The 23403-nt window shown below is 38.6% G+C and overlaps 1 protein-coding gene across 1 annotated transcript; it reads left to right on the top strand.

Annotated features, from left to right (window-relative positions):
* Nucleotides 1–1531: 1531 nt before the first annotated feature.
* Nucleotides 1532–22988, top strand: NAF1 (nuclear assembly factor 1 ribonucleoprotein). The gene is made up of 8 exons (XM_049833875.1): nt 1532–1782; nt 4246–4387; nt 7391–7484; nt 9785–9867; nt 10921–11081; nt 14850–14901; nt 19470–19575; nt 22042–22988. Exons 1-8 carry the CDS (start codon nt 1532–1534, stop codon nt 22464–22466), a joined length of 1314 nt encoding a protein of 437 aa, XP_049689832.1. The 3' UTR covers nt 22467–22988.
* The last annotated feature ends 415 nt before the right edge of the window (nt 22989–23403 follow it).

Consider the following 23403-nt stretch of genomic DNA (forward strand, 5'->3'; position numbering starts at 1 on the left):
TCAGCCTGTCTGGGGTACTCGTGAAGCACTCTTGTGATGTTTTTTTCAACATAGCCCAGACATTCTGGAGAAGAGTGAAATGTTTTGGGCGCCCTTTGAACTGTGGACACGCAGTCCTCTCAGAGCTGGAGGAGAAGTTTATTTTATGTAAAACGTATCATTCTCCCCTCTGCTCTCATCAGATATTCAAGTCCCAGCCCTCTGGCAGTCTCAGCATTATCACACATAAGTTTTTCATGTATTTATCTATGGGGTTCCTCCTTGGACCCATGTTGCACTCTGCGGCTCACCCTGTTGCCTGGGAGTGAAGAGAGCCTTGGCTTTTCATTTGGAAGCCAGTGCAAAGGACAGCGGGATGAAGCTCTGTGATGGTCAGGAACACACAGCATTGGCACAGGAGCACAGTTGTCAGGTTGCAGTTTCGAGTCTGGGTTAAAGGGGCTTGTCTGTAGGCTCACGGTCACAGTGACCTGGTGTTGCTTGTCTTTTACACGTCTTTTGGGTTTTCCCATGGATAAATTGTGTTCCAGAGAAGGCACGTGTCTTTTCTCCTAAGTTATTGTTGTGGGGAAGAGCTTTAGGTCCCCAAACATAGAGGCTGGGGGAGGGCAGGGGGAAATCCTCCGTTCCCTCCTGCAGGAGAGGACACTATGTATGGCCAGATCCCTGGATGCCAGAAAAAAAGACTAAGACACCAACAGGCTCTCCCCTCGTTGTGTGGGGCATTGCGCAGACTGGTACCAAAAACCCCCTCAAGCTCCGGAACGGTGGGTATTTATGGTGAACCTAGGACATAAGTGCACACGTATGTTGTGGTGAATGGCTTGGTGATCTTAAGGATGTGGTTAGGTTTTGCAGAGCTAGGTATTGTTATAGGGTTACTACAGTAGGGTTAGGTATTAGTACAGTAATTTGGTATTATACAGCTTAGCCGTTGGGAGTTTTTTTTTAGTTACATGAATCTTCTGTGTGTTGTCAGCGTATTTATAAAATACTGAAACTAATCCAACCCAATAGACCCTCAGCAAGAGTAGCAACGACCTTCAGCTTTGCCTTTGAGGCAAGCCTCATAAAACCAAAACTCTGGCGTTGGGTTTAAATTAACTGTAAAATTTACTTAGCGTTAAGGCTTAAGGAAACAAGACTTGAAAAACGATGAAAAAATTCACTCCTGTTACCTTGCCCCGGCCTTTAATAGAATGGCTTGCTTTAACACAGGGCCCAGGCTAATCTAACGCTAAACAGGCAGCAGCTGCCTCCGCGCATTCAGCCGGTGCCTCTCCCTCAGGAGAGCGTGGGCACCCGCTGAGGCGCGCGAGGCCCGCCCGCCGGCAACCGCCGCTCCTCGCGCCGGCCCACTACGTCGCGTCACAGGAGGACCCGCCCCCCCTTCCCGGGGCGCGCTCCCTAACCTACGCATGCGCCCTCACCCCTCACGGCGCCCAGGCAGCCCCAGCCCGCCGGGGCGCGGGCGCTCCCGGCAGCCGGAAGTGGCGTGTGGAGGGGGAGGCCGGGTGGCGCACGTGCGGAGATGGAGGCGCAGGTGGAGGTGGTGGCGCGGTTGGAGAGCCTGGCGTTTGAGCCCGGCACCGCCGGCACGTCGCCGGGCGAGGAGCAGGCGGCGAGCGCGGAGGGGGCGCCCGGCCCGCCGAGCCCCCCGGAGGGCGGCGGGGAGGAGCGGGCCCCGCCGCCCCCAGCCGAGGGAGCGCGCTGCTCGTCGCCGCCGCCGCCCGCCAGTCCCAGCGGGCCGCCTGCCGCCACCCCCTCCTCGGACTCGGACAGGTGGGTTTAGCCCCCGGGGCTGGGCCGCGGAGGCGAGAGGGGCGCGTCGGGCTTTCCCCGCGGGTCGCTCTTTCCCCGCTGAGGCCCCTTAGGCGGCGGCGGCGGCGGCGTGGGCGGCGGGGCGGGCCGCCGGTCCTGTGGCTCGGCGCCCTGCGAGCGAGGTGGCCCAGCCCGCCCCTTCCCCCCGCCCCGGCCTTTCGGCTGCGGTAGCGTCCCCCTTTGCCGCTGGGGATGACCTTTTCTGATGTGTTCCACGAGGAGCTTTAACTGTTGAAGTAATAAGCCCCCAGAACAGTTGACTGTGAGGGTATGGGATTTAATGGAAGCGTGGGTTTGGTGGTGGTGGCGGCCTGTAGAGCGTCGTGGTTGGTTGGGCCGCCGTCACCGTTGAGTGTCGTTTGACACCGTCCTCGCAGAGTGCGCCTGCATCACTTGTGACAAGGCACCTGCGGCGTTATTGCTGAAAAAAGCTGAATGTAGGATTCAAGGTAAAGAGTCTGCGGATTTTAACTTGTGCTCTGATGTTGGCTTCTCGGTGGAAAAGCTCATTCTCAACCCGGACGGTTTTTAGGAAAGGTTCCATCTTCTACTTCCGTCCGTGCTTTGGTGTTCAGAATAGTTCGTGAAAGGTAACTTTGGTTAGATGTGGGCTCTGTTTCAGTCTCGGAAGCCTGCACGCTTCGTCAGTTACAGTGAGTTTTGTGTTTTCTTCTTGGGCTGTTGCAGCAAGATGGGTATGTGCTCCTCCTAACTGGTGGAGGCTGAAATGAAGTCTAAGGATCTCTTAAAAAGAAGATACTGAGCTTCATTAACAGTTAGTGGGTTAAAGCTTGACTTTGGAAATACTTAATTTGCTCGGTTCAAAGTTTTCCTAGAACATCATGAAGTGATGGAGAGTGAAATTCCTGACCTGTGGGAGGGAGGGGCTTCACCTGTAATCTTTTTTGCTTCCCAAATCTGTTGCACTGATGTTCAGATAAATATTAAAGATGAAATTTTGATAGCTTTAACTAACTTAGCTGTCTATGTGTATCTCAAACTTTTTTCTTTCCTTTTTTTTTTTTTCCTCCCTCCACTGATTGGTCTCTGGTAGTCTGATTTTTGTCATTCTGCTATGCTGATTTTGTTCCAAGAAGACCATATTTGCCTTTTTCAAAAGGTTTATTTGGAGAGGTGCTCTTATTTGTTGTCTTCCCTATCGATATTTGTTGGGGAAAAAAACCGCAGCAACAGGTAATTGAAAGCCATCCATTCACTTGTGAAGGCGACAATGTAATACCAAAGAATCTAGAAGGGAGCATTTTTTGTATTTTATTTATCACTTTGCTTCCAAATGCTGCTTTCTTAACAGCCAGATCAGGTAAGAAAGGATAGATGCAATTTTACAAACATTTGCTTGTCTTAGTGTATTTTTGTGTAAGGTTTGTGATGTGTTTTTTTCAGTCATCAATATCAATTACTCCACGTGTTTGTTTCTCCCCCCAACTCTTCAAGAACTTAGACTTTTGGTAAAAGGAACAGGTTGATGTGAATAAGGACTGGTTTCTTACTGTGCTCTTTACTTGCAATGTTAAGAGTCTAAGACAATAAACAACTCTTATGTGTGTGCTAGTGAGAAATATTAAATTACTAGTCTGTGTGAATATGTACCAGGGAAATTCAGGCCTGCCATGGAATATGAAACTAATCCCTTTTATCTGAAAAAATTAGAATTTTGTTTTACCTTCGTAACGTAAGATGTATTGCTTGGAAATAAGTATTTTCTTGACTTTCACTTAGCTGTATGCTAATGTTGGGATTGTAGAAGAAGAATGACTGTGAGCTATAGAAGGTAGTTTAATGCATTTGAATTTATTTTTTTTTTGTGCTTAGTTATGTCAAGTGATGTTCAATACTGGGAATTTAAGTGGTGCATAAAATGGAAATATGCTGACTGTGCATAGATACTATGGTCCTAATTTGGCTGTATTTATCTAGGGTACTACACTGAAGTGATCATCCTGTGACTCTAATGTGTCATTTCAGTTGCAAACCAATGAAGTGTAGGTCCCAAACTGTGGCTGTCATGTATGTCTGACAGATTGGAGTTATGCTGGTGCTGGACTTTTGCATGAGGTGTAGCTAGTGGGAAAAACTGGACTAGGTGAGCTTAAAGAGGTGATTGCTCTCGCGCTACATGCACCTTTCAACAGTAAAACAGTCAGAACGCAAACGAGCCATTGTAGTTGTTAGCATTTGCTCTGAACTGCTGAAGCTATACCTCTTCTGAGATTTTTTTTAATAATGATCTTGCCCAGTGGCTTGTAGGTTCAGGAAAGATTGCTGCTTTTATGTATACAGATATATACATTTAAGAAAAACATATCTGGTAACCGAGGGTATTTGAGTAATATGTAATCTAGCCACTCTTTTTATCTGTAAGGCAGAAGTCTATATTATAACTCCCATATTTGTTTTATTCAGTGATACGGATTCAGATTCAACTGATTCAACTACATCCTCCTCTTCGTGTTCTCCTTCAACAGTATCAGATGAAGATGATCATCCAAATGAGAAGGATAACAAATCTTACTGTGTTAAAACAAAAGATGAGTTGCCTATTGATGTAAGTACACTGTGTTATCTTTTAAATGTTTTTCTAGTAACCCAACTTAAAATATTTTAACTTAATGAATACCTAGTGATTGAATGTATGTTTTTGCACTAGTTCAGGTATAGCACAGTTAATAATTAAAAGTGTCTTATTTTTCAGTATATTAAGACTACTCTGAAGTGAGGTTCACAGCTCATTTTAGGTTCACAATTTATAAAATCACAGTTGTAACTAATGAAAACAAATTTCTGGATATTTTAGTACACTTTTTGTTGTTTGTACATTGCAGGCTTTCATCATCCTTTCTCTATGTGAGGGACTTGAAGGTCTGATATGTCTGTAAGGCATATTTCAAATAAGTTTAGCCTTGAGGCAAAAAATTTCAAATGTTGTATTAAGCCTCCCAGAGGTTCAGATTGCATCACCTCTACTCAAGCAAAATTGTTAGAGTGGTCACAGAAGTGGTTTGTATTGGTTCTCATAAATAACACACTTGTTAAGTATTGCTGCTGTTATTCCTCATTATCTCAAAATTAAGAGGTTTAGAGGAACAAGTTTTACTAATAATCTGCTAATGGATGATTAGCTATCATCATTTGTAATGGATTACAAATAAAAGGATAATGCAACACTGTAATGTCAATTTACATTAACAGTATATGTTTATCTGTTATGCTGTAGATCTCTCCCCTTCATAAAAAATGCTTTCTGGAATGAGAAACAAGGCCAATGAAGGGTACAAGACATTATTAGAAAGGTAGAGAAAAAAAACCTCTGGAGAGCAGATACATTTGGAGACATGAACCTTTGCTTCAGTGCTGTGTAAGAGTTTGTAATGAAGTGCTAGATGACTGTCTGGAAAGGCTGAAGCATTGACGTGCATTAGTAGTAGCAACACCAGGAGATGGGAATACATTGTTAATTATTAAACTGCTGCTCTAGAGACACTTGAAGTAAAGAGGAGCTCTTAGGGTATTCTTTTATCACTGAAATTAATCAAAGATTCAGAAACATGTGTAAAATCGTAATCTGAAGGAGTAAATTGTCAGAGCAATTGCTGCTTACATGTACTTTGTTTTGATGTATGATTAATAATAGAACCATTATAAGTGCTTCTATGACAAAGATGGTTTTTACAGCACTGGACTGTTAAACAAAAATCTTTGCTGAGGTAGATGTACTTACTAGGTTTTATTTACCTCTTATCTCCGTTATTTAAATAAAATTCATGTTAGCCCGAAAATGCTTTGTTGATCTGCTCTTTTGTCTCATTAGCTTACTAGCTTCAAGTCCAAGTGTTTTTGAAACATTGTCCTCCTTTTAAGTACTGGCCTGATTAGTTTCATTGGTTCAGCAAAGCTATTGCTTTTTGCCAGTGATGGTTAATAAGAACCGAAGTTCTAGCAACTACATTATTTACTGTATCTTGTACTAAGCCATTCAACAGTAATAGAATTAATCTATGTAAAAATGTTGTAGGTCACCTTATGTAAATTTGAAGGAATATAATTTGAAAATTAAAATGTATCTGTTAAAACTGAAACGTGATTAGTCTTTTACCTGAAAGTCCTCAATAATAGCTAACTTGCTAAAGCATGGGTCAAAGATACAATAAAAGATTAAAGAATATGTGCTTAGCAGAAAAAAACCTGCATGTATTAAGAAGTGTTAGTGGAACTATTTTACAAACCTCCTGTTTTGAAGTGTAAGATTGGCAGATATTGTATATAGTATGACAGATGGTACAGTTTACCAATCTGAGATTTATGATAAAAGTTTTAGCTTTCTTCCTTCTGGTCTTTGGCCTTGGAATTGCTCTGGCATCCATGGCTTGGTTAAGGCTTAGCAGTGAAGTTGGTTTAATGTTGGAAAACTTACTGTCCTGTAGAAGGGTATATGGTGTTTCTATCTGAATTCACGTCTTGACTTTAATGCTATCTTATGTGGTCTGCGTAAGTCTTGTCCTCTGTTTGGTCTTTGAGTTGCTCTAGAAGCCTTTGCCAAGCGCTTTTGTTAAGAGTGAAGATTATCAGCCGAAGTTTTGATAAGACAGCACAAGATTCTTGTATTGAAGAGCGATTTTATTTCTGGTGATGGCCTTTAAAAGTGCAGTTCAGTGCTAAGATTTGGACTCTACCTCCAAATTCAGAAGATACTGAATTTGAAGATAATTCTTGCTCTAGTTGCCCTTACTTTGTATTCCATATATTCCATATTGAATTCACAGCAGTATAGTATATACATAGAAATCTTAGTTACGAATAAATTGGAGGTAGATGATTATTAGTTCAGTGTTAATCAGTCTTTGATAGAAGATATTGATGCTTACATTTGAGGAGAAAGTTTAATTTGAATATTGTTTGTGCAGTATTCATTTTTATATCTTAAGTCTAGCTTTTTTTTGAAAGTGTTCTGTGTGATTATCCTCTTGTAACAAATACAACTTTCAGGTAAAAATAATTTTCTTTATATAGGTTGTTGTGATCTTTACATCTTCTATAATGGTCTGAGTCGTGGCATAAATGGACGGACACCATTTTGTCGAATCAGATGATACATACCTGGTGTATTTCATGCTATTTTATCTCTTGCTGTGTACATTTCTCTTCTGTCATGCATTGAATGTGGTTACAAGTTTTCTGATTTTTTGATTACTGTTTATCTAATTATTGTGTTGTACATTTAACTTATTATCTAAAGTTCAAAAAAAGGAACAAACTGTCTATCAGTTGTTGGTTTTCTCCAGCTGAGTAAAATTGGCTTCTACTTTAGTTGCAATGGAAATATGTAGAGTAGCGTCTCAATAGAAAAGGTGTCTTTTTCAAAAGTGACATTTTCCCCCAAGACGAGTTCATTTAGAATTATTCTGGAAGAGACAAATCAAACTACATTTTTTTTAATTAAATCTTCAAAATGCTAGGAGGTTTTTCTGATTGTCAAATTTATGCGGTGACAAAGTGATGAATGTCTTAGTGTGATGATATTATATTCTGAACATTGACGTGGTATTTTCAGGAACTGCCTCCTGTTGAAGACTTATCAATAATTCTGCCTGATGATGTCGAACTGAAACTTTTTGGGACAGTTTCCAGCATAATTGAGCAGCTAGGTAAGCAAGATATGTTTGCTTTGTTTTCAATTAAAATAATTTCTGTATATCTCTGCATTAATTGTGTACTTATCTGTTCCCTCAAAGTGTCAGTACTGCAGCTTTCTATTTCAGGGGGTAGCGGATTGCTGAATGAGAGCTTGGACTGCTAAATGACATTTGTGTTGAATTCCCTTTTAGCTGGCTTACATCTTCTAAAGATTAAGATACTACGACTACCATGCACATGTGACTTTCATGTTCTAGTTTTTTGATAAAAAAGCCTTTTTTCACTGTGTATTATGATCTTATATTAATTCTGTCAACAATAAGATTGAACACTTGCAGTATTTTAAGAAAATCTTCCAGTCGTACATGCTATATTTGAATTATCTCTGGAGATATAGGCAGTGTATGATGAAAAGCAGAGATGCAGTACAATCCAGTCCCAAGTTTCTTGCTTGTGAATGTATGAGGACAGGATAAAACTTGTTTCTTTAGCAGAGCATCCCACTTCTGGCACCTTGACCAAATGCAAGCTGCCAGTGTCAGCAGTCATAGGACAGCATGACTAACATGATTTATAGGTCCTGGAGGGTAAGCTTAAAGGGATTGAGACATACAATGGATGTAAGCTTAACTGCAGGCAATATGCATTTAGGGATCTTTTCAGATCTACCTGGGACCTCGGTTTTTGATGTGACATCAAAGTTTTGCTGAAGCTGATATTAATAAAATATCCATAGTATGTTTGTATTTAAGCTTATTTCAAGTGTTCCATTCTGCTTGAACTGCTTTCATAGCAATTTTCTTAAGAAAATTAGAAATTAAGTTCAATTTTGAAGTTAAAGTATTTGCGTTGAGTGGGGTACAAAAGAATTAAAGCAAATAGCCTTTGCTATTAAATTTTCTTTTATTGTAGAAGACTGCAGGTAATACAGGCAATCCCTTTATAGTATTTTTGTTGGTGGTGTTGGTTTGGAGTTAGATTTAATTTCATTCATGTGCAGGAAGCTGGCTTGAGAGTGTGGAAGGTAGTAATCTGGTCATCGTCCTTTTGTTCTACTTTGCCCTTTCTTACTTGTTGATAATAATGGGGACTTCAAGAAGGCTGTTTTCAGCTAAAATAATGGTTTGAAAGTAACTTAAAAGAGAAACAGTTGAATCATAATTTGCTATTACTCTTATTTTTGATTTAGTATGTGAATGTTTAAACAAAGCTGTTTTTAAAGACTTCAGTTTTGAAAACTCTCCTTAATTTCTAATCCTCCTTGGTGAGTATAACCTTTTCAAATCCTGCCAGTTTACTGATAGGTGAATTCTTCAGTCTGCATCTTTATGAAACTGATATATATGAATTGTTGAATTTAGATTGGTTGGCGAAAGTTAGAAAACAAACTAATAAGCATAATGCTGCTGGGCCTCTGTATTGACAGCTTTGAGCATAATTCCTGCTGAATGTAAAGGAAGACCCAGAATTCCTGCAGACTAAAGGAACAAATTGTGAACTGCTACCAAAGAAAAAACTATTCTAAAGATTTCAGTAAAGAATAAGGTCTTTAGGTCTCTGAATTGGAAAACCTAAAAATGAAGTAGCATGTATATCAAATTATGTATTTAATGGAGGAAGAACATGCTTCTGTGTCCATTTATAAGTGTTAAAGTCTACTAAGCGTTAAGATTTCATATTTTGAGCTACTAGAATGACTTGCTAGCTCTGACCACTCATACCATCGTTAATCATGGATTAGGCCCAAATGTAATATGAGACTTACAGGACATTAAATTGCAGAAATATATTTCAAATTGTATATCTGGATACATAAATGACACCACCAGTTGCAACTGTGACTGGACTGCCAGACATCTTTTTTGTTCTGGTCTGATTCTTATGACTTATTGGGGGAAGCTGTAATGAATAGCCATTTCCATTCTTTTTTCCAAGGAGGACTTCATTTGGAATACTAAGAAGGCAGAATATACACATGTATCTACACTCGAAAAAACAGGTTATTGCTGCTATGCACTTAATTAAGAAACATCCTGGGTAAATAGAACAGGTAGCTCACAAATACATATCTGAGACTTCTCTTTTGTACCTATCGGCTGGTCTCTTTTCTTCAACCCAGAGAACAATAATTCTGTAAACAAATGTAAATCTTACCACTCATATATCAATGGAGAAGGGGATGGTGAAGCTCTATGAACTTTAGTAGACAAATAATGGTGTGTTTTGTTAAGCTTCTCTGCAATTAACTATATGGTGTTGTTGAAACATAAAGTTCTAATTGATTTTTTTTTTCCCTCCTCCCCCGGTTTAGTAATAATTGAATCACTGAGAGGCCTACCTCCAGTAAATGAGGAAAGCATAATTTTTAAAGAAGATCGACAAGCTGCAGGAAAGGTGTGTGTAAAGCATAAAACCATGTTATTCTAATATAAAAATCAAAGTATTCTTTTATGTTCCAACAAGTAGTGTTGAAGTTGACTTGATGAAAGATAATATTTCCTTGATATGTAGTCTTTCTTTGTGCTTTTGACTCTTGCTATAGTCATCTATTTTTTTTTAATCTCAGGAATTCCTAACCTGGAATTCATTGCATCCTTAACAGAATTACAATGTGTGATGAGTTTCTGCTATTTTATGAGAGTGCTTGTGGAGAGGGCGAGGTTGCTTTCAGATGAATGATGTCTTCAATAACAGACTGTGCTCTTTTATTGCCAGGAGTTGGGGACAAAGATTGGAGAAATTAGTCAAGTTTCAGGAAAAGTGGGGAATGGTTACATATCTAAGTTCTGCTGTTGCAGTTTAAGGCCATTGTGTGCTTTTGCAAGCATAATGAATATTGTTTGCTGAGAGGGCTGTTGCATTGAATTTTGTATGTTTTCTGGGGAAGAAAAGCCATCATCGGGAACAGTTACTACTGTAATATCTTTGAATGCTAGATGTGAGTGAAACAAAAATCTCAGCCTGAAATTGGCAGATGTTCTGTACAGCATCTCAGAATTTGCTGCTCTCAATGGAATAGGGGAACTGATGTAAAGGTGTCTTGTAGAGATGAACTTTGAGGAATAAATGAATGGGAGATTGTTCCAGGTGTAAGAGATTTGAAAGCATAATGGAGAGAGAAGAACAGAGATTTGACAAAAGGAAAGTTACCACAGTAGAGGAAGCAGACAGTGAAAGCAGTGCAGTTGGGTGGGCAAAGGTAATATCAATGTGTGAGAACTTGTTTTTTCACATTATAACTTAAACAGTAGCTGGGAAATATACTGTCAAACAAAATGTGGTAATAAAACTAAAGCATGAAAGTAACTTTATTTGATGCTGCATTCTGCATTTTGAAAATATATCAAACTTCTTAAATACAAAGCATCTTAAAGGGTTGTCTACAGTGAAATTGGCTCTTTATTCTTGGTGGTTTATTTAAACATTTTAATTTTGTTTGTGTTTCAGATATTTGAGATATTTGGTCCTGTCTTGCATCCCTTTTATGTGTTAAGATTTAACAGCTCTGAGCATATCAAAGCAAAAGGTATTAATGTGCGAGATAGCATGTATTTTGCTCCATCAGTGGAGGACTTCACCCAGTATATATTTGCAGAGAAACTAAAACAGTGAGTCTGATTTTTTTCTAATTTGGTTATAATAATGTATTTTTAATATAGCTAAAAATAGTGAATTAAAGTTTAGCCTTGAGTGAGAAACTGTAGGACTAAGCTTGACACTAAAACTTTTCTTTTTTTTGGATATTCTCAACTGTGTTGTAATAACAAAGTTGTATTCTTTTGCCTTTCAGAACAGTACAGAGTAGCTGTAAACTGCAAGCTTCTAAAGTGTTATAATTATTAAAGTTTAGTAGCTTCTTACTCAATATATTAAGCTTGCTTTCTTTTCATGTTGCTGTTACCCAAAATAGCATAACCAGAAAAAAATTAATTGATGCTTACCTCCCCAACACCCTCTCACATACATACACATGCAGTGGTTTTGCAAGCTGTACTTTCTGGATTTTGTTGTTCTTCAGATTCTTGTTTAGTTTCATAACCTAAAATAAACTTGTTTGAATTCTGAACAAGTTTGCATTTATTTACTATTTTTATTTCATGTGACAAGGCCAGAACTGAAATTTAATTATCAATAAATCTATTGTACAGTTGGAGAATAACAATTCTGTGTGGTAATTACCTGCTGTAAATTTGGGAGAGGGAGGAATTTGTGTGGCAATGTAGTATGATGTTCAGAAACTTCTAGTGTTTGTGTATCCCAGCCTGCCTGAGGAAAGTAGCGTGTATGAATAGGACTTGTTGCCATTTAAAAGGAAGTGTACTCAAAGATACAGAATAAGAAAGAAAGGATAGTAAGTGACTGCTGGGCATCAGTGTTCTAATTATTGATGAGTAATTGTCTGAAATAAATATAGGTTAAAAAAATCCTTTGTTACACAAGTGACTTAGTCTCTGGTTATTAGGATTAGTTCTCACCTGACTTGCAATTTTTTTCTAGTCTTTTTTTTTTTTTGGTGGGGTTTTTTTCCTTTCCCATTTCTGTGGAAGCAACAAACACATTTTTCTTCCTTTCAGTGAAGACCAAAATAGATCACTTTCTCACTCTGCTGCTTGTTTGTTTTTCTGCAGTGTTTTGATGCCAGCTGGTCTTTGATTTGTGCCATTAAACTTCGTTGCTTATTACAGTAACTGCACAGACCTTAATCATCTGCTTGCTATATCAGTAACTGTGTGCTGTACTCAGCATCTGAGATGTGAGATTCATATTTTAGTTTGTTAATACATTGCAAGTAGTTTTGGGAGCTATTTGTCTTTTGGTAGTACTTTACTATCATATATGGTACAAAATTGAATGCTATGTAAGATGTTTCACACTTTCATGACTTAGCAGCACAGCTGAACAGTGCATCAAATGTTGTTTCTTGCCCTGTATTAAAAGGAGCAGTGTGAACACCTGTGTAATCTGATGTAAACCATAAGTTCTGAATAATCTAACTTAAGATACATTTCACTGAAACAATATTTTATTTCTGAGTTCTGTCAGTAAAGTTTCTTAAGCTTTTGTGAGGCAACTGGTACTATTTGTTGAAACTGCCTTTTTCACAAAGTAGGTGTTATTGAAAAAGGATAAAGAATTGTGACTTCTGACCTGTGCTGTAATGTCTCTATAAAGAAACCAAGATGACATGGATAGTAGAAAAGCTGAGCTTCGATTAGTGCTTCACAAGAAGGCTTTTGGACCTTAGCAGATTGCAAATTTGGTGACCAATGACTTTCATTTTCTGCTTTTTGTTAGTCTGTGTGCAGACCAGCTTGTGGAGTATTACAGGCTTAAAGTTCTAGAACTGCTACTCAAAACTGTGATGGTACTTTGAAAAAGGAAAGGAATCAGGATTAAGATCTGAAAGAAACCTTAAGTTTGAAGCTTTTTCTGAAATCTGGAATGCAATCTGCTTGCATTGTACAAAGTTGCAGTGCTATGAATAAGCCTTGTGCTTTATAGCAAAATAAATGGAAGTGTAGTGTAAAACTTCTTGAATGCAAAATAATTTGTTGCTAAAAATAGATTTGTGTTGTATTGCCTGAAACACAAAGTAATTCTAAAGAAGCTCATGTATTTTCATGATTCCTCTGAGTCACCTTTTGTTAGACTTCCAGATCTCACAGTATCTGAGTTCAGAAATCAAAGAATTCCTATCTTGTTCTTTGCAGAAGATTAAGTATCTCAGAGCATGAAAAGTGTTTTGTGTTTTGCTGAAATGAGGAAGGCTGCCTTGGGAGAGTGAGATAAGCTGCCTGAAGGACTGAGGAGGTTTAAATTTTGCAGTCAGTAGTACTACATGTTGCCTAATGACCACAAGTCTTGGGAGTTTCTGGCGTGCTCTGGTATTTCTGGCAGGCATGTATTGCCCTAAAATAACAAGATGAGAGGGAGAAACAAAGAAGTTGGTTCATGATTGAAAAGAAAAAAAAAAGTGATACTTTTCATCTTTCCATAGGTAGACAGTTTTCTGCAGCTGAGAAGTTATTCATGTAAAGCCCTTATCTTTCTTTCCTCCCTGTAACATTTTCTTCTAATTAAACTTTAAAATGGCTTGCCTGCTAATATGATTTGCTCATAATCACAAAGGTTGTGTGTCTGTATGGTTTTCTAGTGATATGTAGAGATTGAGCTTCAGTTTTATGGTTAGGGGTTGAGGCACAAAGAACTTGCCAGTGTTCTCATGGGCAGCCTTTGACTGAGGACCTCTTCAAGTCCAAGCTACCTAGAGCCAATGGTTTTGTACTTTGATGTAGCTATTGCTGCTTGACTGTTGCTGACTTGATAAGTACATAAAAAACCCCCTCGGTTATTAGAACACTGATTGACAACATTTCACACTGAACATGTTGATGTTTTTAACTGTATGGTTCCATTTTGCAAGTAAGAATTTTCAGTATTGCATTATTTTATATAGTTTGTCTATATAGATAAAGACAGTGTCTTGACATTTTCAACCAAAACACATTAAATTTGCAAGCAGTGTGGAAAAACCTTCCACGGACTTTTAACAGCATAATTTAACTTTGTTCCACAAATTTGTTGGTAATCAAAGAAATGACTTGATTTTTAGTGAAGTTCGCAGTGGTGGGTGAAATAAATGACACCAGTTCAAGTTAATTTTGGTGCTTGTCAGGCAAGACAGTTGAGTTTTTCCTGCCTTAAATGTCTTTTACCTTGATTTTTAATTTTATATTTATAACAAAATAGAAGATGAAACCTAATTACCTATCTAACACTATCTTAATGGAATTGTAAGCCAAGCTTAGAGGTTTTTTTGGTTCTGAATTCACTATAGTTACACTTAAACCCTGTATCCTACTATACTAGTTTGTTGTCCTTTTTGACTGGAGGTACATACATGTTCTGAAATCAGAAGAATAAGAAAGCTTGTGACTATAGTCAGCAGTGAGTCAACATAAGAAAGTTGCAATGAACTACCTCAGTTCGGGTTCAAATCAATTTAAATTGAAAAAGATGTGTTGAGAGAATATTGATCAAAGCTTAATATTAGCTGTGTGAACTGTTCAGTCTTCACTCAGAGTAGGAAGATTTTTCAAATGACATATGTAGTGAAGTCTGAAGTTGACACATGCATTGCTGTTCATTTAGAATCAACATTAAAAAACAAATGCCCCTTTTAAAACAGGAAGCCTCTTTTGTAGGACAACTGATACCTTGAAGAAAGTGTTACCTATTTGCTACAGTACAGTTCTTGCAAATTATTTCTAACCTAGAATATGTTGCTACTATGTGACTCAAGTGATGTTTTGTAGCCTCCTGACACTGTCTTCCTTCGTCTTGATTGTCTAATTTGTGGTTTGTTTTTCTTTTAGGGAAAAAGGTTCAGATGCATCTTGGAAGAATGACCAAGAACCACCACCTGAAGTAACTATAGGGGGTTTTTTTGTTTGTTTATTGGTTTTGACTATATAAGATATATGTAGAAAAAAACTCTGCGCAGAGTAACTAATTAGTAAGCTTATGTGCTTTTTCTCTGAAAAGAAGGTCATGCTTTTCTTGGAGAGGTCTCACAGTCAGTGTAGAAAGTACTAGCTGTCTTTTTCTACTTGCTTTTTGCAATTGGGAAAATGTGTATCTTCAGTTCCTCTAGTCCTTCAAGAAGGTGTTTGGCAACCTGAATGTTCAGCTTTGAGTGGCAGTGCTTTTACCTTGCCTAATAGTTTTGCTTCTGCTAGGGAATTTTTGTTCTTGCTGTTCTTTTGCTGTAGCTTTTTCTTTTACCTTGCCACAAGCAGTTGTTTGTCTTAAAAGGCCTGCTAGTACTCTGCAAACTGTACTACTTGGGTGTTTAAGCTGTCTGCTCTGTTAGATTAACTTGACACCTCCTCTGTTGCATTCTTTGAATGGCTTAGCAAGGTTTCCGTACTGTTTCCTATTATAAAACGCTAGTTTCATGAGAGGAGATGAGCTTCTTCCATACAAAGGCAGTCATACAGGGTTGTGTAGATGTGAGACCTCCTCACGACCGTTGCTGTCATTTACTGTAGGATCTGTAAAGATTGCTTCAATGAAATCCAGGCTTCCTGTCCAGTGCTCCTTAACTCTACTGTAACTGTACTTTTCATTACTATTCTCTTCTTCAAAAAGAATCGCAAGGCTCGTAGTTTTATTGAGGTGTTTTCATGAGATTTGTTTTCTAGATCAACGCTTGAGTAATTTTTCCTTGCAATTTCTACTATAAGCATATCTTATCCAAAATAGCTGAAATTCCTAGAAGCCTTGTGTCTATTATAGTATCCTAAAGAGATCTATCTGCTTGTTTTCAATCTTCCAAAAGTTTGCATGCATAGCGTAGTTCTATGCCACATAGTATGTGCTTCTTACTCCATAAGTAGGAAAGGTGGGTTTTGTGGGTGGTTTGGGGGGGGGTTGGTGGTTTTTTTTTGTTTGTTTTTGTTTTTTTTGTTTTTATTCTAACCAATTTTTAGAATAGAATCAACTATTGCAGTTAGAAGGGGCCTACAACAATCATCTAGTCCAACTGCCTGACCAATTCAGGGCTAACAATAAGCTAAAGCATGTTAAGGGCATTGTCCAAATGCCTCTTTAACACTGATAGGCTTGGGGCATTGACCAACTCTCTAGGAAGCCTGTTCCAGTGTTTGACCACTGTCTTGGTAAAGAAATGGTTCTTAATGTCCAGTCTAAACCTCTCCTGGCACAGCTTTGAACCATTCCCACACGTCCTGTCACTGGATACCAGGGAGAAGAGATCAGCACCTCCCTCCCTTTCCACATCCCCTCCTCAGGAAGCTGTAGAGAGCAATGATGTCACCCCTGGGCCTCCTTTTCTCCAAACTAGACAAGCCCAAAGCCCTTAGCTGCTCCTCATAGGACATGCCTTCCACCAGCTTTGTTGCCCTCCTCTGGATGCATTCAAGGACCTTCACATCCTTCTCAAATTGTGGGGTCCAGAACTGCTCATAGTATTCAAGGTGATTTCGTACCAATGCTGAACACAGTGGGATAATCACCCCTTTAGACTGGCTGGTTATCCTGCGTTTGATGCCCCCTAGGATGGGGTTTGCCCTCTTGGCTGCCAGGGCACGCTGCTGACTCATTGAGCCTGCTGTCGACCAGCACCCCCAGATCCCTTTCTGCAGGGCTGCTCTACAGCCACTCCTCTCCCAATTTATACTTGTGCCTGGCATTACTCCTTCCTAGCTGCAGAATTCAGCATTTCAACTTGTTAAACTTCATCCCATTAATAGTTGCCCAGTTTTCCAATCTATCTAGATCCTTCTGCAGGGCCTCTTGTTCCTCAAGAGAGTCAACAGCACCTCCCAGTTTGGTATCACCAGCTAACTTGCTGATGGTACATTCAGCTCCTGCATCCAGATCGTTGATAAATATATTGAACAGAACTGGCCCTAGAATTGAACCCTGAGGAACACTGCTGGTGGCTGATTGCCAGCCAGATGTAGCCCCATTTGCTACAAACCCTTTGAGCTCTGCCCTTCAGCCAGATCTTCACCCAGCACACCGTGAACCCACTCGTCCCACAGTTGGACAGCTTGTCTAGAAGGACGCTGTGAGGGACAGTATCAAGTTTTGCATTCACAGTCCTTATTCCAGGCTAGTTGTTCTGTCTTGAAGGGGAGATGTTGTGACATGGGCTTTTCTATGCTTGAAGGTAGGTCCTGCAATGATGCATCAGTCTGTCAACCCAGAATGTTGCTTTTTCCACTGCGGTGAGGATGATACATTTTGAAATACCTTTTTTCTTCCCACAAATGGAACTGAGCTGAGCAGTGTTAACTTCTCTCAAAGAATGCTTGTCTGTCAGTTCTGACTGTAAATTACCCACCTTTCTTGGGGAGATATCTCACAGAGAATCATCATTTGAGAAGTAGAAGTGTTGCATAGAATTGGACTGTAGGTATGTGATCAATAGAGCTTTGGAAGACTGTATATACTTAGAAACTTTTGGCTAGTCGTAGCTTTCTTTGGTTGAAAAACTTTCTAGTGATGGTGATGCAAAATGTGCTTATTGGCTAATGGTGAGCTCTTTTTTTGCTTGTTTCTTAGATGTATTTTTATAGCTGTTCAGGAGATGAGCTTGCAAATGTGTAATTTGAATTTGTAGGAACCTAAGTAACTTTAAAATTCAGCTAAATGCAATCAAGCAGTGAAATCTTCTGGAGATATAGATTCATTGCATTTTCCAAAGTGTTTTTTAAATGATTTTTCTTAATTATGGTACTGTTACCTTCAGGTTACAGTGTGAAAGTACAGGGGGAACTTTAGGTTTATTGTACTTCACTATAGGAAGGAAGGAAGCTTGAACAAAACCAGTGATGGCATGGATGAGCAAACTTGATTGCTTTTTATGACAGCTTTGTTTTCATGGCCATTCTGACTTCGTGATGTCTGTGTGCTTTGTTTTGGCAAAAATACCATGTCTAATGTCTTGTAATCCTTAATGAGAATAATCTTGGGATAGTTCTAACAGTTAGAGTTTACACTAAGATATCCAAACTGTGACAGCTGATGAGCTGATAGAAAGTAGCTTTTGCTGTGAAGGTAATAGCTGTTGACAAGGGTGCAGATTAAATTTTACGCTACGGATGCTTGAAATTGTCTCTTACAGCCAGACTTTGAGTCCTCAGCTGGCAGCTGATTCTATAACTTTTCTGGTCAACTCCCATGGTAAACTGCGTGCAATTGCTGGAGTTAGTTCTTTTTGTGATACTGTGAAGCTTTATTTTTATATGAATGCTAAATTAATCTTTGTTAGGCCTTTTATGCTTGCTACTTTAAGGTATATGGCAAGTGTTTCTTTTCTGACTGGCTTGTAATTAGCTTAGCTTAACTGTAGACTCAGTAATACAAACACTCTCGGCCTTGTCTTTGGGGTCATAGGATGACAAAGTGTGATCTGTATGCTGCAAGGCTAGCAGGAGCAGATAACTGCAATTTCTTTGAGGCAGCTTTTATGGAATGTTACATGGAAATTAGCTAGCAACAGAAAGTACCTGTTGTTTGTTATTTCTGCTTTACTGGAGGATGCTGTATTGAAGTCCTTAGAAAAAGCAGGAGTTAGTGAAAGATTTTACTTCATGGTATATATCATCTTGTTGTATTCCTTGTGGCTTTTTTTTGAGTAAGAATGTAATCCAGTTATGTAGAAGAAGGAATAGTTGTATTCAGAATTAACTTTTATGTGGCTTTTTTAGCACTGTTTTAGTGCAGTGTTTTTGAGATCTGTGCTCTGTATATACTACAGAGATACATCGGTAAGCAGCAAATCCCTTCCTTTCAAAATTGGGAAGGGGAGGTTGGGAACAAACCCTACCTCTTTAAGTCATATAAGTGAGCTGTTTTTCAGGGAATTAAGCTCACAGATTTCTTTTCTGTCAGTAGTAACTTCCTCATTCTAAATGTAAGCTAGGAATCGAAAGGTAGCAAAACCTTGTGTAACAGGAACAAAATGTTGCAGTGACATTGAATCTATTGTAGATGATAACATTCTCCAAAGCTGAAAATTCCTTTGGAATAACATTGCTATTGCAAGTTTAACAGGAACAGTGTTATTAAATATACTACAGAAAATTCCAATTTAGTGACAATTTTAGACTAGAGATATTTTTAATGTAGTTTAACTGTGCTAAGTATTGGTTGCCGCATTAATTTTAACTTATTTTAAAAATCCATATTTTAGTTCACCTGATTTCCCTTCAAAAGTGTTTTCTTGGCAATAACTAGCAAGCTCCCTCAGAGATTCCCAATTGTTTTCTTACTAACATCCAAGCAATCAAAAATTTGTGTTCAGTACTTGAATGTTGATCTTTGAATGCAAAATAGGAAAGTGCAGCTTTAATATTCTTTTAAGCTGACTGCAGGATGGATTGTTTTCTAAATAATGATTTATTGCTAGAACTGAAGTTCTCTGCAGCCTTATATGGTGTTGTTCTTTTTTCTTTTTTTAACAGGCCTTGGATTTCAGTGATGATGAAAAAGAAAGAGAGGCAAAACAGAAGAAAAAGAAGCCTCAAAGTCAAGGAAGGAAGAAACTCAAATCGGAAACAAATGCATCAAGTGAGTAAATGCTGTGGGAGAATGCTTTTGTCTGTTAAACTGAGTTTGAAATAAACAATGATGTCTGTCTTAATGATAGAGCTTTCATACAGTTAGTATTTCTGTGCTTTTCAAAGTTACATTTGTGAATTTGTGGTTACATTCCTTATTTATTTTTTTAAAGGAAAATGAAGGGGTTTTTCCATTAAACTGTGCAAGGGAAGTAGTATAGGAGCAGGACAGTTGTCAGGAGATTCACATGCTCTTTTAACCTTGTCAGCTGACACACAGTGACGATATAGAGCAAATGTCACCTTTTGGAGTTTAGAGCTTGCTTACTGCAGGGGTTATTGGGGCCCAAGTTCAGCTTAAGCCTTTGAGTGCAGGGAGACGATAGAGGAAGGCCACATGCAATTTTTAGAAACCCATTCTTTTTGACAATCAGGGAGAAGATGCAAGTCTTAGATGGGGAGTTTATTCCTGTATCTGAAAAGAAAGCTCTTCCTCACCCATGGCATATAAATACTCCTTTAGAATAACTGTTACTTGTGTAGCCTGCTGAGAACCTCTCTGTTTACCTAACACATTAGGTAGGTCATTAGATAAACCTATATTAGTTTAATAAATTTATATATAGTTTTTCATAATATACATAGCCTTTTTCACCTTCCTTTCTCCTGTTGTTGACAGATCTGTTCCAGATGTATGCTTGCATCTGTGCTCTGTTTGCAATAACCAGATTTTCCTATGTGTCTTCTCTCATGCCTCTCTACTGACAAAACTTTTTGCTTTTTGTTTGCCATTTTGGTTGAATAATTTAAGTCTCACCTCTCTTTCTCTGTTCTCACTGGTCTGCTTCTGTTGCAGACCCCTCTTCCTCTTCTTCTGCTGCTTACATATGAAGTTGCTTCAACTCTGCAGCACAGTGCTTCCCCCCATTGATTTTTCTTGGACTGACCTCTTCTATGAGTTTCCTGCTTTTCCTTTCTAAAGTTGCTAGACACTGTGCCCCACTGAACCCCTCTTCTCTTGATCAGTAATTGTCCTGTTAACCCTTTTACTCTGTGTGCAGTACATCCCTCCCTTGTACCCTTTAAATAAAACTGTGATCATTTTTGGACTGGCTTTTGCCCTATGGTTTTGACAGTTTTTCCCTTAAGGGAAGGATCTGAATCGTGCCGTACTTTGCCTTCATTGCTGATAGTTATTTTCACTCCCAGTTTGTGCTTATCTAGCATATGGCATGTTTTCCACTGTATCCTTATTCTGCCAGCTTATTGCAGACCTGCCTTTGCCTAGGGCTTGCTGAGACTGTTACTGAACTATGTTCCATAACTGAGAACACAATGGGAGGAACTGTCTCAATCTGTCAAGGGAATATGGGTTATGATTTACTGTGTTTTTCTGTAAGTAACATGGTATAAATTGACACTGTGTACAATTTAGTTTGGCTATGTAATTCAACAACAAGGATATCTGGCAAATTGTGGCACAAACTCAGTCTCAGCTGGAGTTTTGCTTGGTTCCATCTTCACGGAACTCTGAGTATGTTAAAATTGGCTCATTGTTATAGTCTTTGATAGGAGAAGAAAGAACCTAAAAAATACTCACTCAAGTACTTTCACTTCAGTGCTTCCAAGAGGCCTGCGTGCACCAAAGGAGCCTTGAGTCCTAATCCCCCATGAAAATGAGTAGGAATTTTGGTATGCCCTTAAAATCCTTTAGAGTCCATGTTTCAGTTTAAATTCTACAGCCTTTTGAGTATCTTGGTAGCTGTTTTGGAACATCTTTAATATTTTGGTGCTCTTAAATTTTATAGCACTTATCCTATTAATACTCTGATGGTATTTACATAAAGTGGCAGTACAGTTGTTATGAACCTTAAATGTATGCTTACAGTGACTCGTACAGGTTGTCTTAGAAAGATGAATGCTGAAGGCCAATTGGCTAGAGGTACAGGCTGCCTTTATTTCAGATGGAGTAAGTTAGTTTTTCTTAATTTGAGTTTGAATAATTTGTGTCCTGTGTCTGCTGTAATACCCATGCAGGTCTGAAAGCTGTATACCACTTCAGTGTAATGCGGTATTGATTTATCTCCAGTTCTAAAATGTGTTGTTTTCAAATCTTGTTTTAAACCAAACTTTACAAAATACTCACAGTTTGAGTGTTCCTATGATTCATTAATACAAATGGAAATGCCTAGAGGGAAAGAAAGTGAAATTTCTTTTTTAATGACTGAATTTGCAACCCTCGGATCATCCTTTCTATATTTCTCTAATAAATCAAGATGAGTTACTAAACAGTAGACTTGCCGGTATTATTTGCTGTTTATGTATTATTTGCCAGTATTATTTGTTGATAAGATTACTTCTCAAATTTCCTTGACTTAAGCTTGAAAGATTTGTGAGGACTAAACTAAATCGTTCCAAAATAGCATTAAAACTGTGTGTGGTGATGTTTTGGGTTTTTTTGTTTGTTTGTTTTAAGGTGAGAATAAAGGACTTCATCAGTCCATGCAACAGCCTGCTTCGAGTTATTCAAGGGGATACCGTGGCAGAGGGTTCTCCAGGGATCCTTTTCCTCCTCCATCAGGCCCTCCGGGTTTTTTGAGACCACAAGTAAGACCACCACAACTATACTCTTCAGACAACAGAAAACGTCAGGAATCTCCAGTGTTTCCACAATCTCATAGGAAAGAAAATCCAATGATGCAACAGTATCCCTTTCCTCCTCCAGTTTTTGGTTCTGTTAATGACGTGCATCAATTCCACCTTCCGCATTCAAATCTGAATATGATTTGGACAGGCCCGAACATGTACAACTCATCGTACCCATTTTTACCGCCTCCACCTCCGCCGCCACCTCCTCCACCTCCTCCAGATAGCCATCCTTCTCAGTTCAGGCCTTACTGAGTTTCCATAAATATGCATACAGAGCATTGCAATTTAAAGGGAGGAAGGACAGGCTGCTAAGACTGTATTCCCTTATTTTGGAAATGTTTCATTTTTCCGCAACAGTAGAAATGCAGGGTTTGATGCTTTATGAGACATCCATGGAAAATGATTTTTTTTTCTATATATGTTTTCTGTTTCAAAAAAAGAAAACTGTATGATAAAAATAACTGAATATTAAATAATGGTTTATTTTTATAATATCTACTAGTTTGGGATGATAAATAAAAACTTTTTGGAGACTGGTATGTAGTAGTGGAAATTATTTTGTATAAAAGTTTATGTAACTCACTGAGGATATGTTGCATACATGCTATTTCAATATTTTTAGAGTGGTGGTATATTGCTATGCTAAACCCTTTTTCTCAATTTCTGCAAATTCTGAAATCTGCTTGCATGGAAACTAAAAATCTGACACCTAAATTTTAAGCTAGGTTTGCTGCTATTTATATAATGTATAAACTCCTGTTACCCAACTTTTAATATTTCATTAATTTAATATTAACTAAAAGGCTGGAGCTGGATGTTCTTTTTTTTTTAAATAGCTGGAGTAGCTAGATCAGAATTTGGATGAGAGCTGAATTACTCTGTCAGACTGAGTGTCCTACAATAGCTACAGGAGATCAACTTATTTAAGATGTTTTGCAATCACAATTTAGGTTGTAAAACTGCATGGTATGAGGAAATTAAAAACCAGCATAATTTCTCTAGCTTGTGTTTGCTCCTAGTGCAGAAAGGCCAACAGATGCATATAGTAGGTAGTCAGCCTTTCTAGGACGAAGTCATCAGACCTGTCAGGGAGAAGAATTCTGCCATTTCAGGACTCCCTTGTTTAAATTTGTATCCAAAATGCAGGTAGTACTAGATGGCTGTTTAATTCTCTTCACAGTCAATACTG

This window comes from Accipiter gentilis, chromosome 3 (genome assembly GCF_929443795.1).
Source record: "Accipiter gentilis chromosome 3, bAccGen1.1, whole genome shotgun sequence".
Classification (NCBI taxonomy): Eukaryota; Metazoa; Chordata; class Aves; order Accipitriformes; family Accipitridae; genus Astur; species Astur gentilis.

Excerpts from the sequence above, each read along its gene's own strand:
- NAF1 (XM_049833875.1), top strand. The coding sequence starts at position 1,532 with ATGGAGGCGCAGGTGGAGGTGGTGGCGCGGTTGGAGAGCCTGGCGTTT. Across the intron at positions 4,388-7,390 it reads AAGATGAGTTGCCTATTGAT|GAACTGCCTCCTGTTGAAGA; the intron begins GTAAGTACACTG and ends TGGTATTTTCAG. Across the intron at positions 19,576-22,041 it reads ATCGGAAACAAATGCATCAA|GTGAGAATAAAGGACTTCAT; the intron begins GTGAGTAAATGC and ends GTTTGTTTTAAG.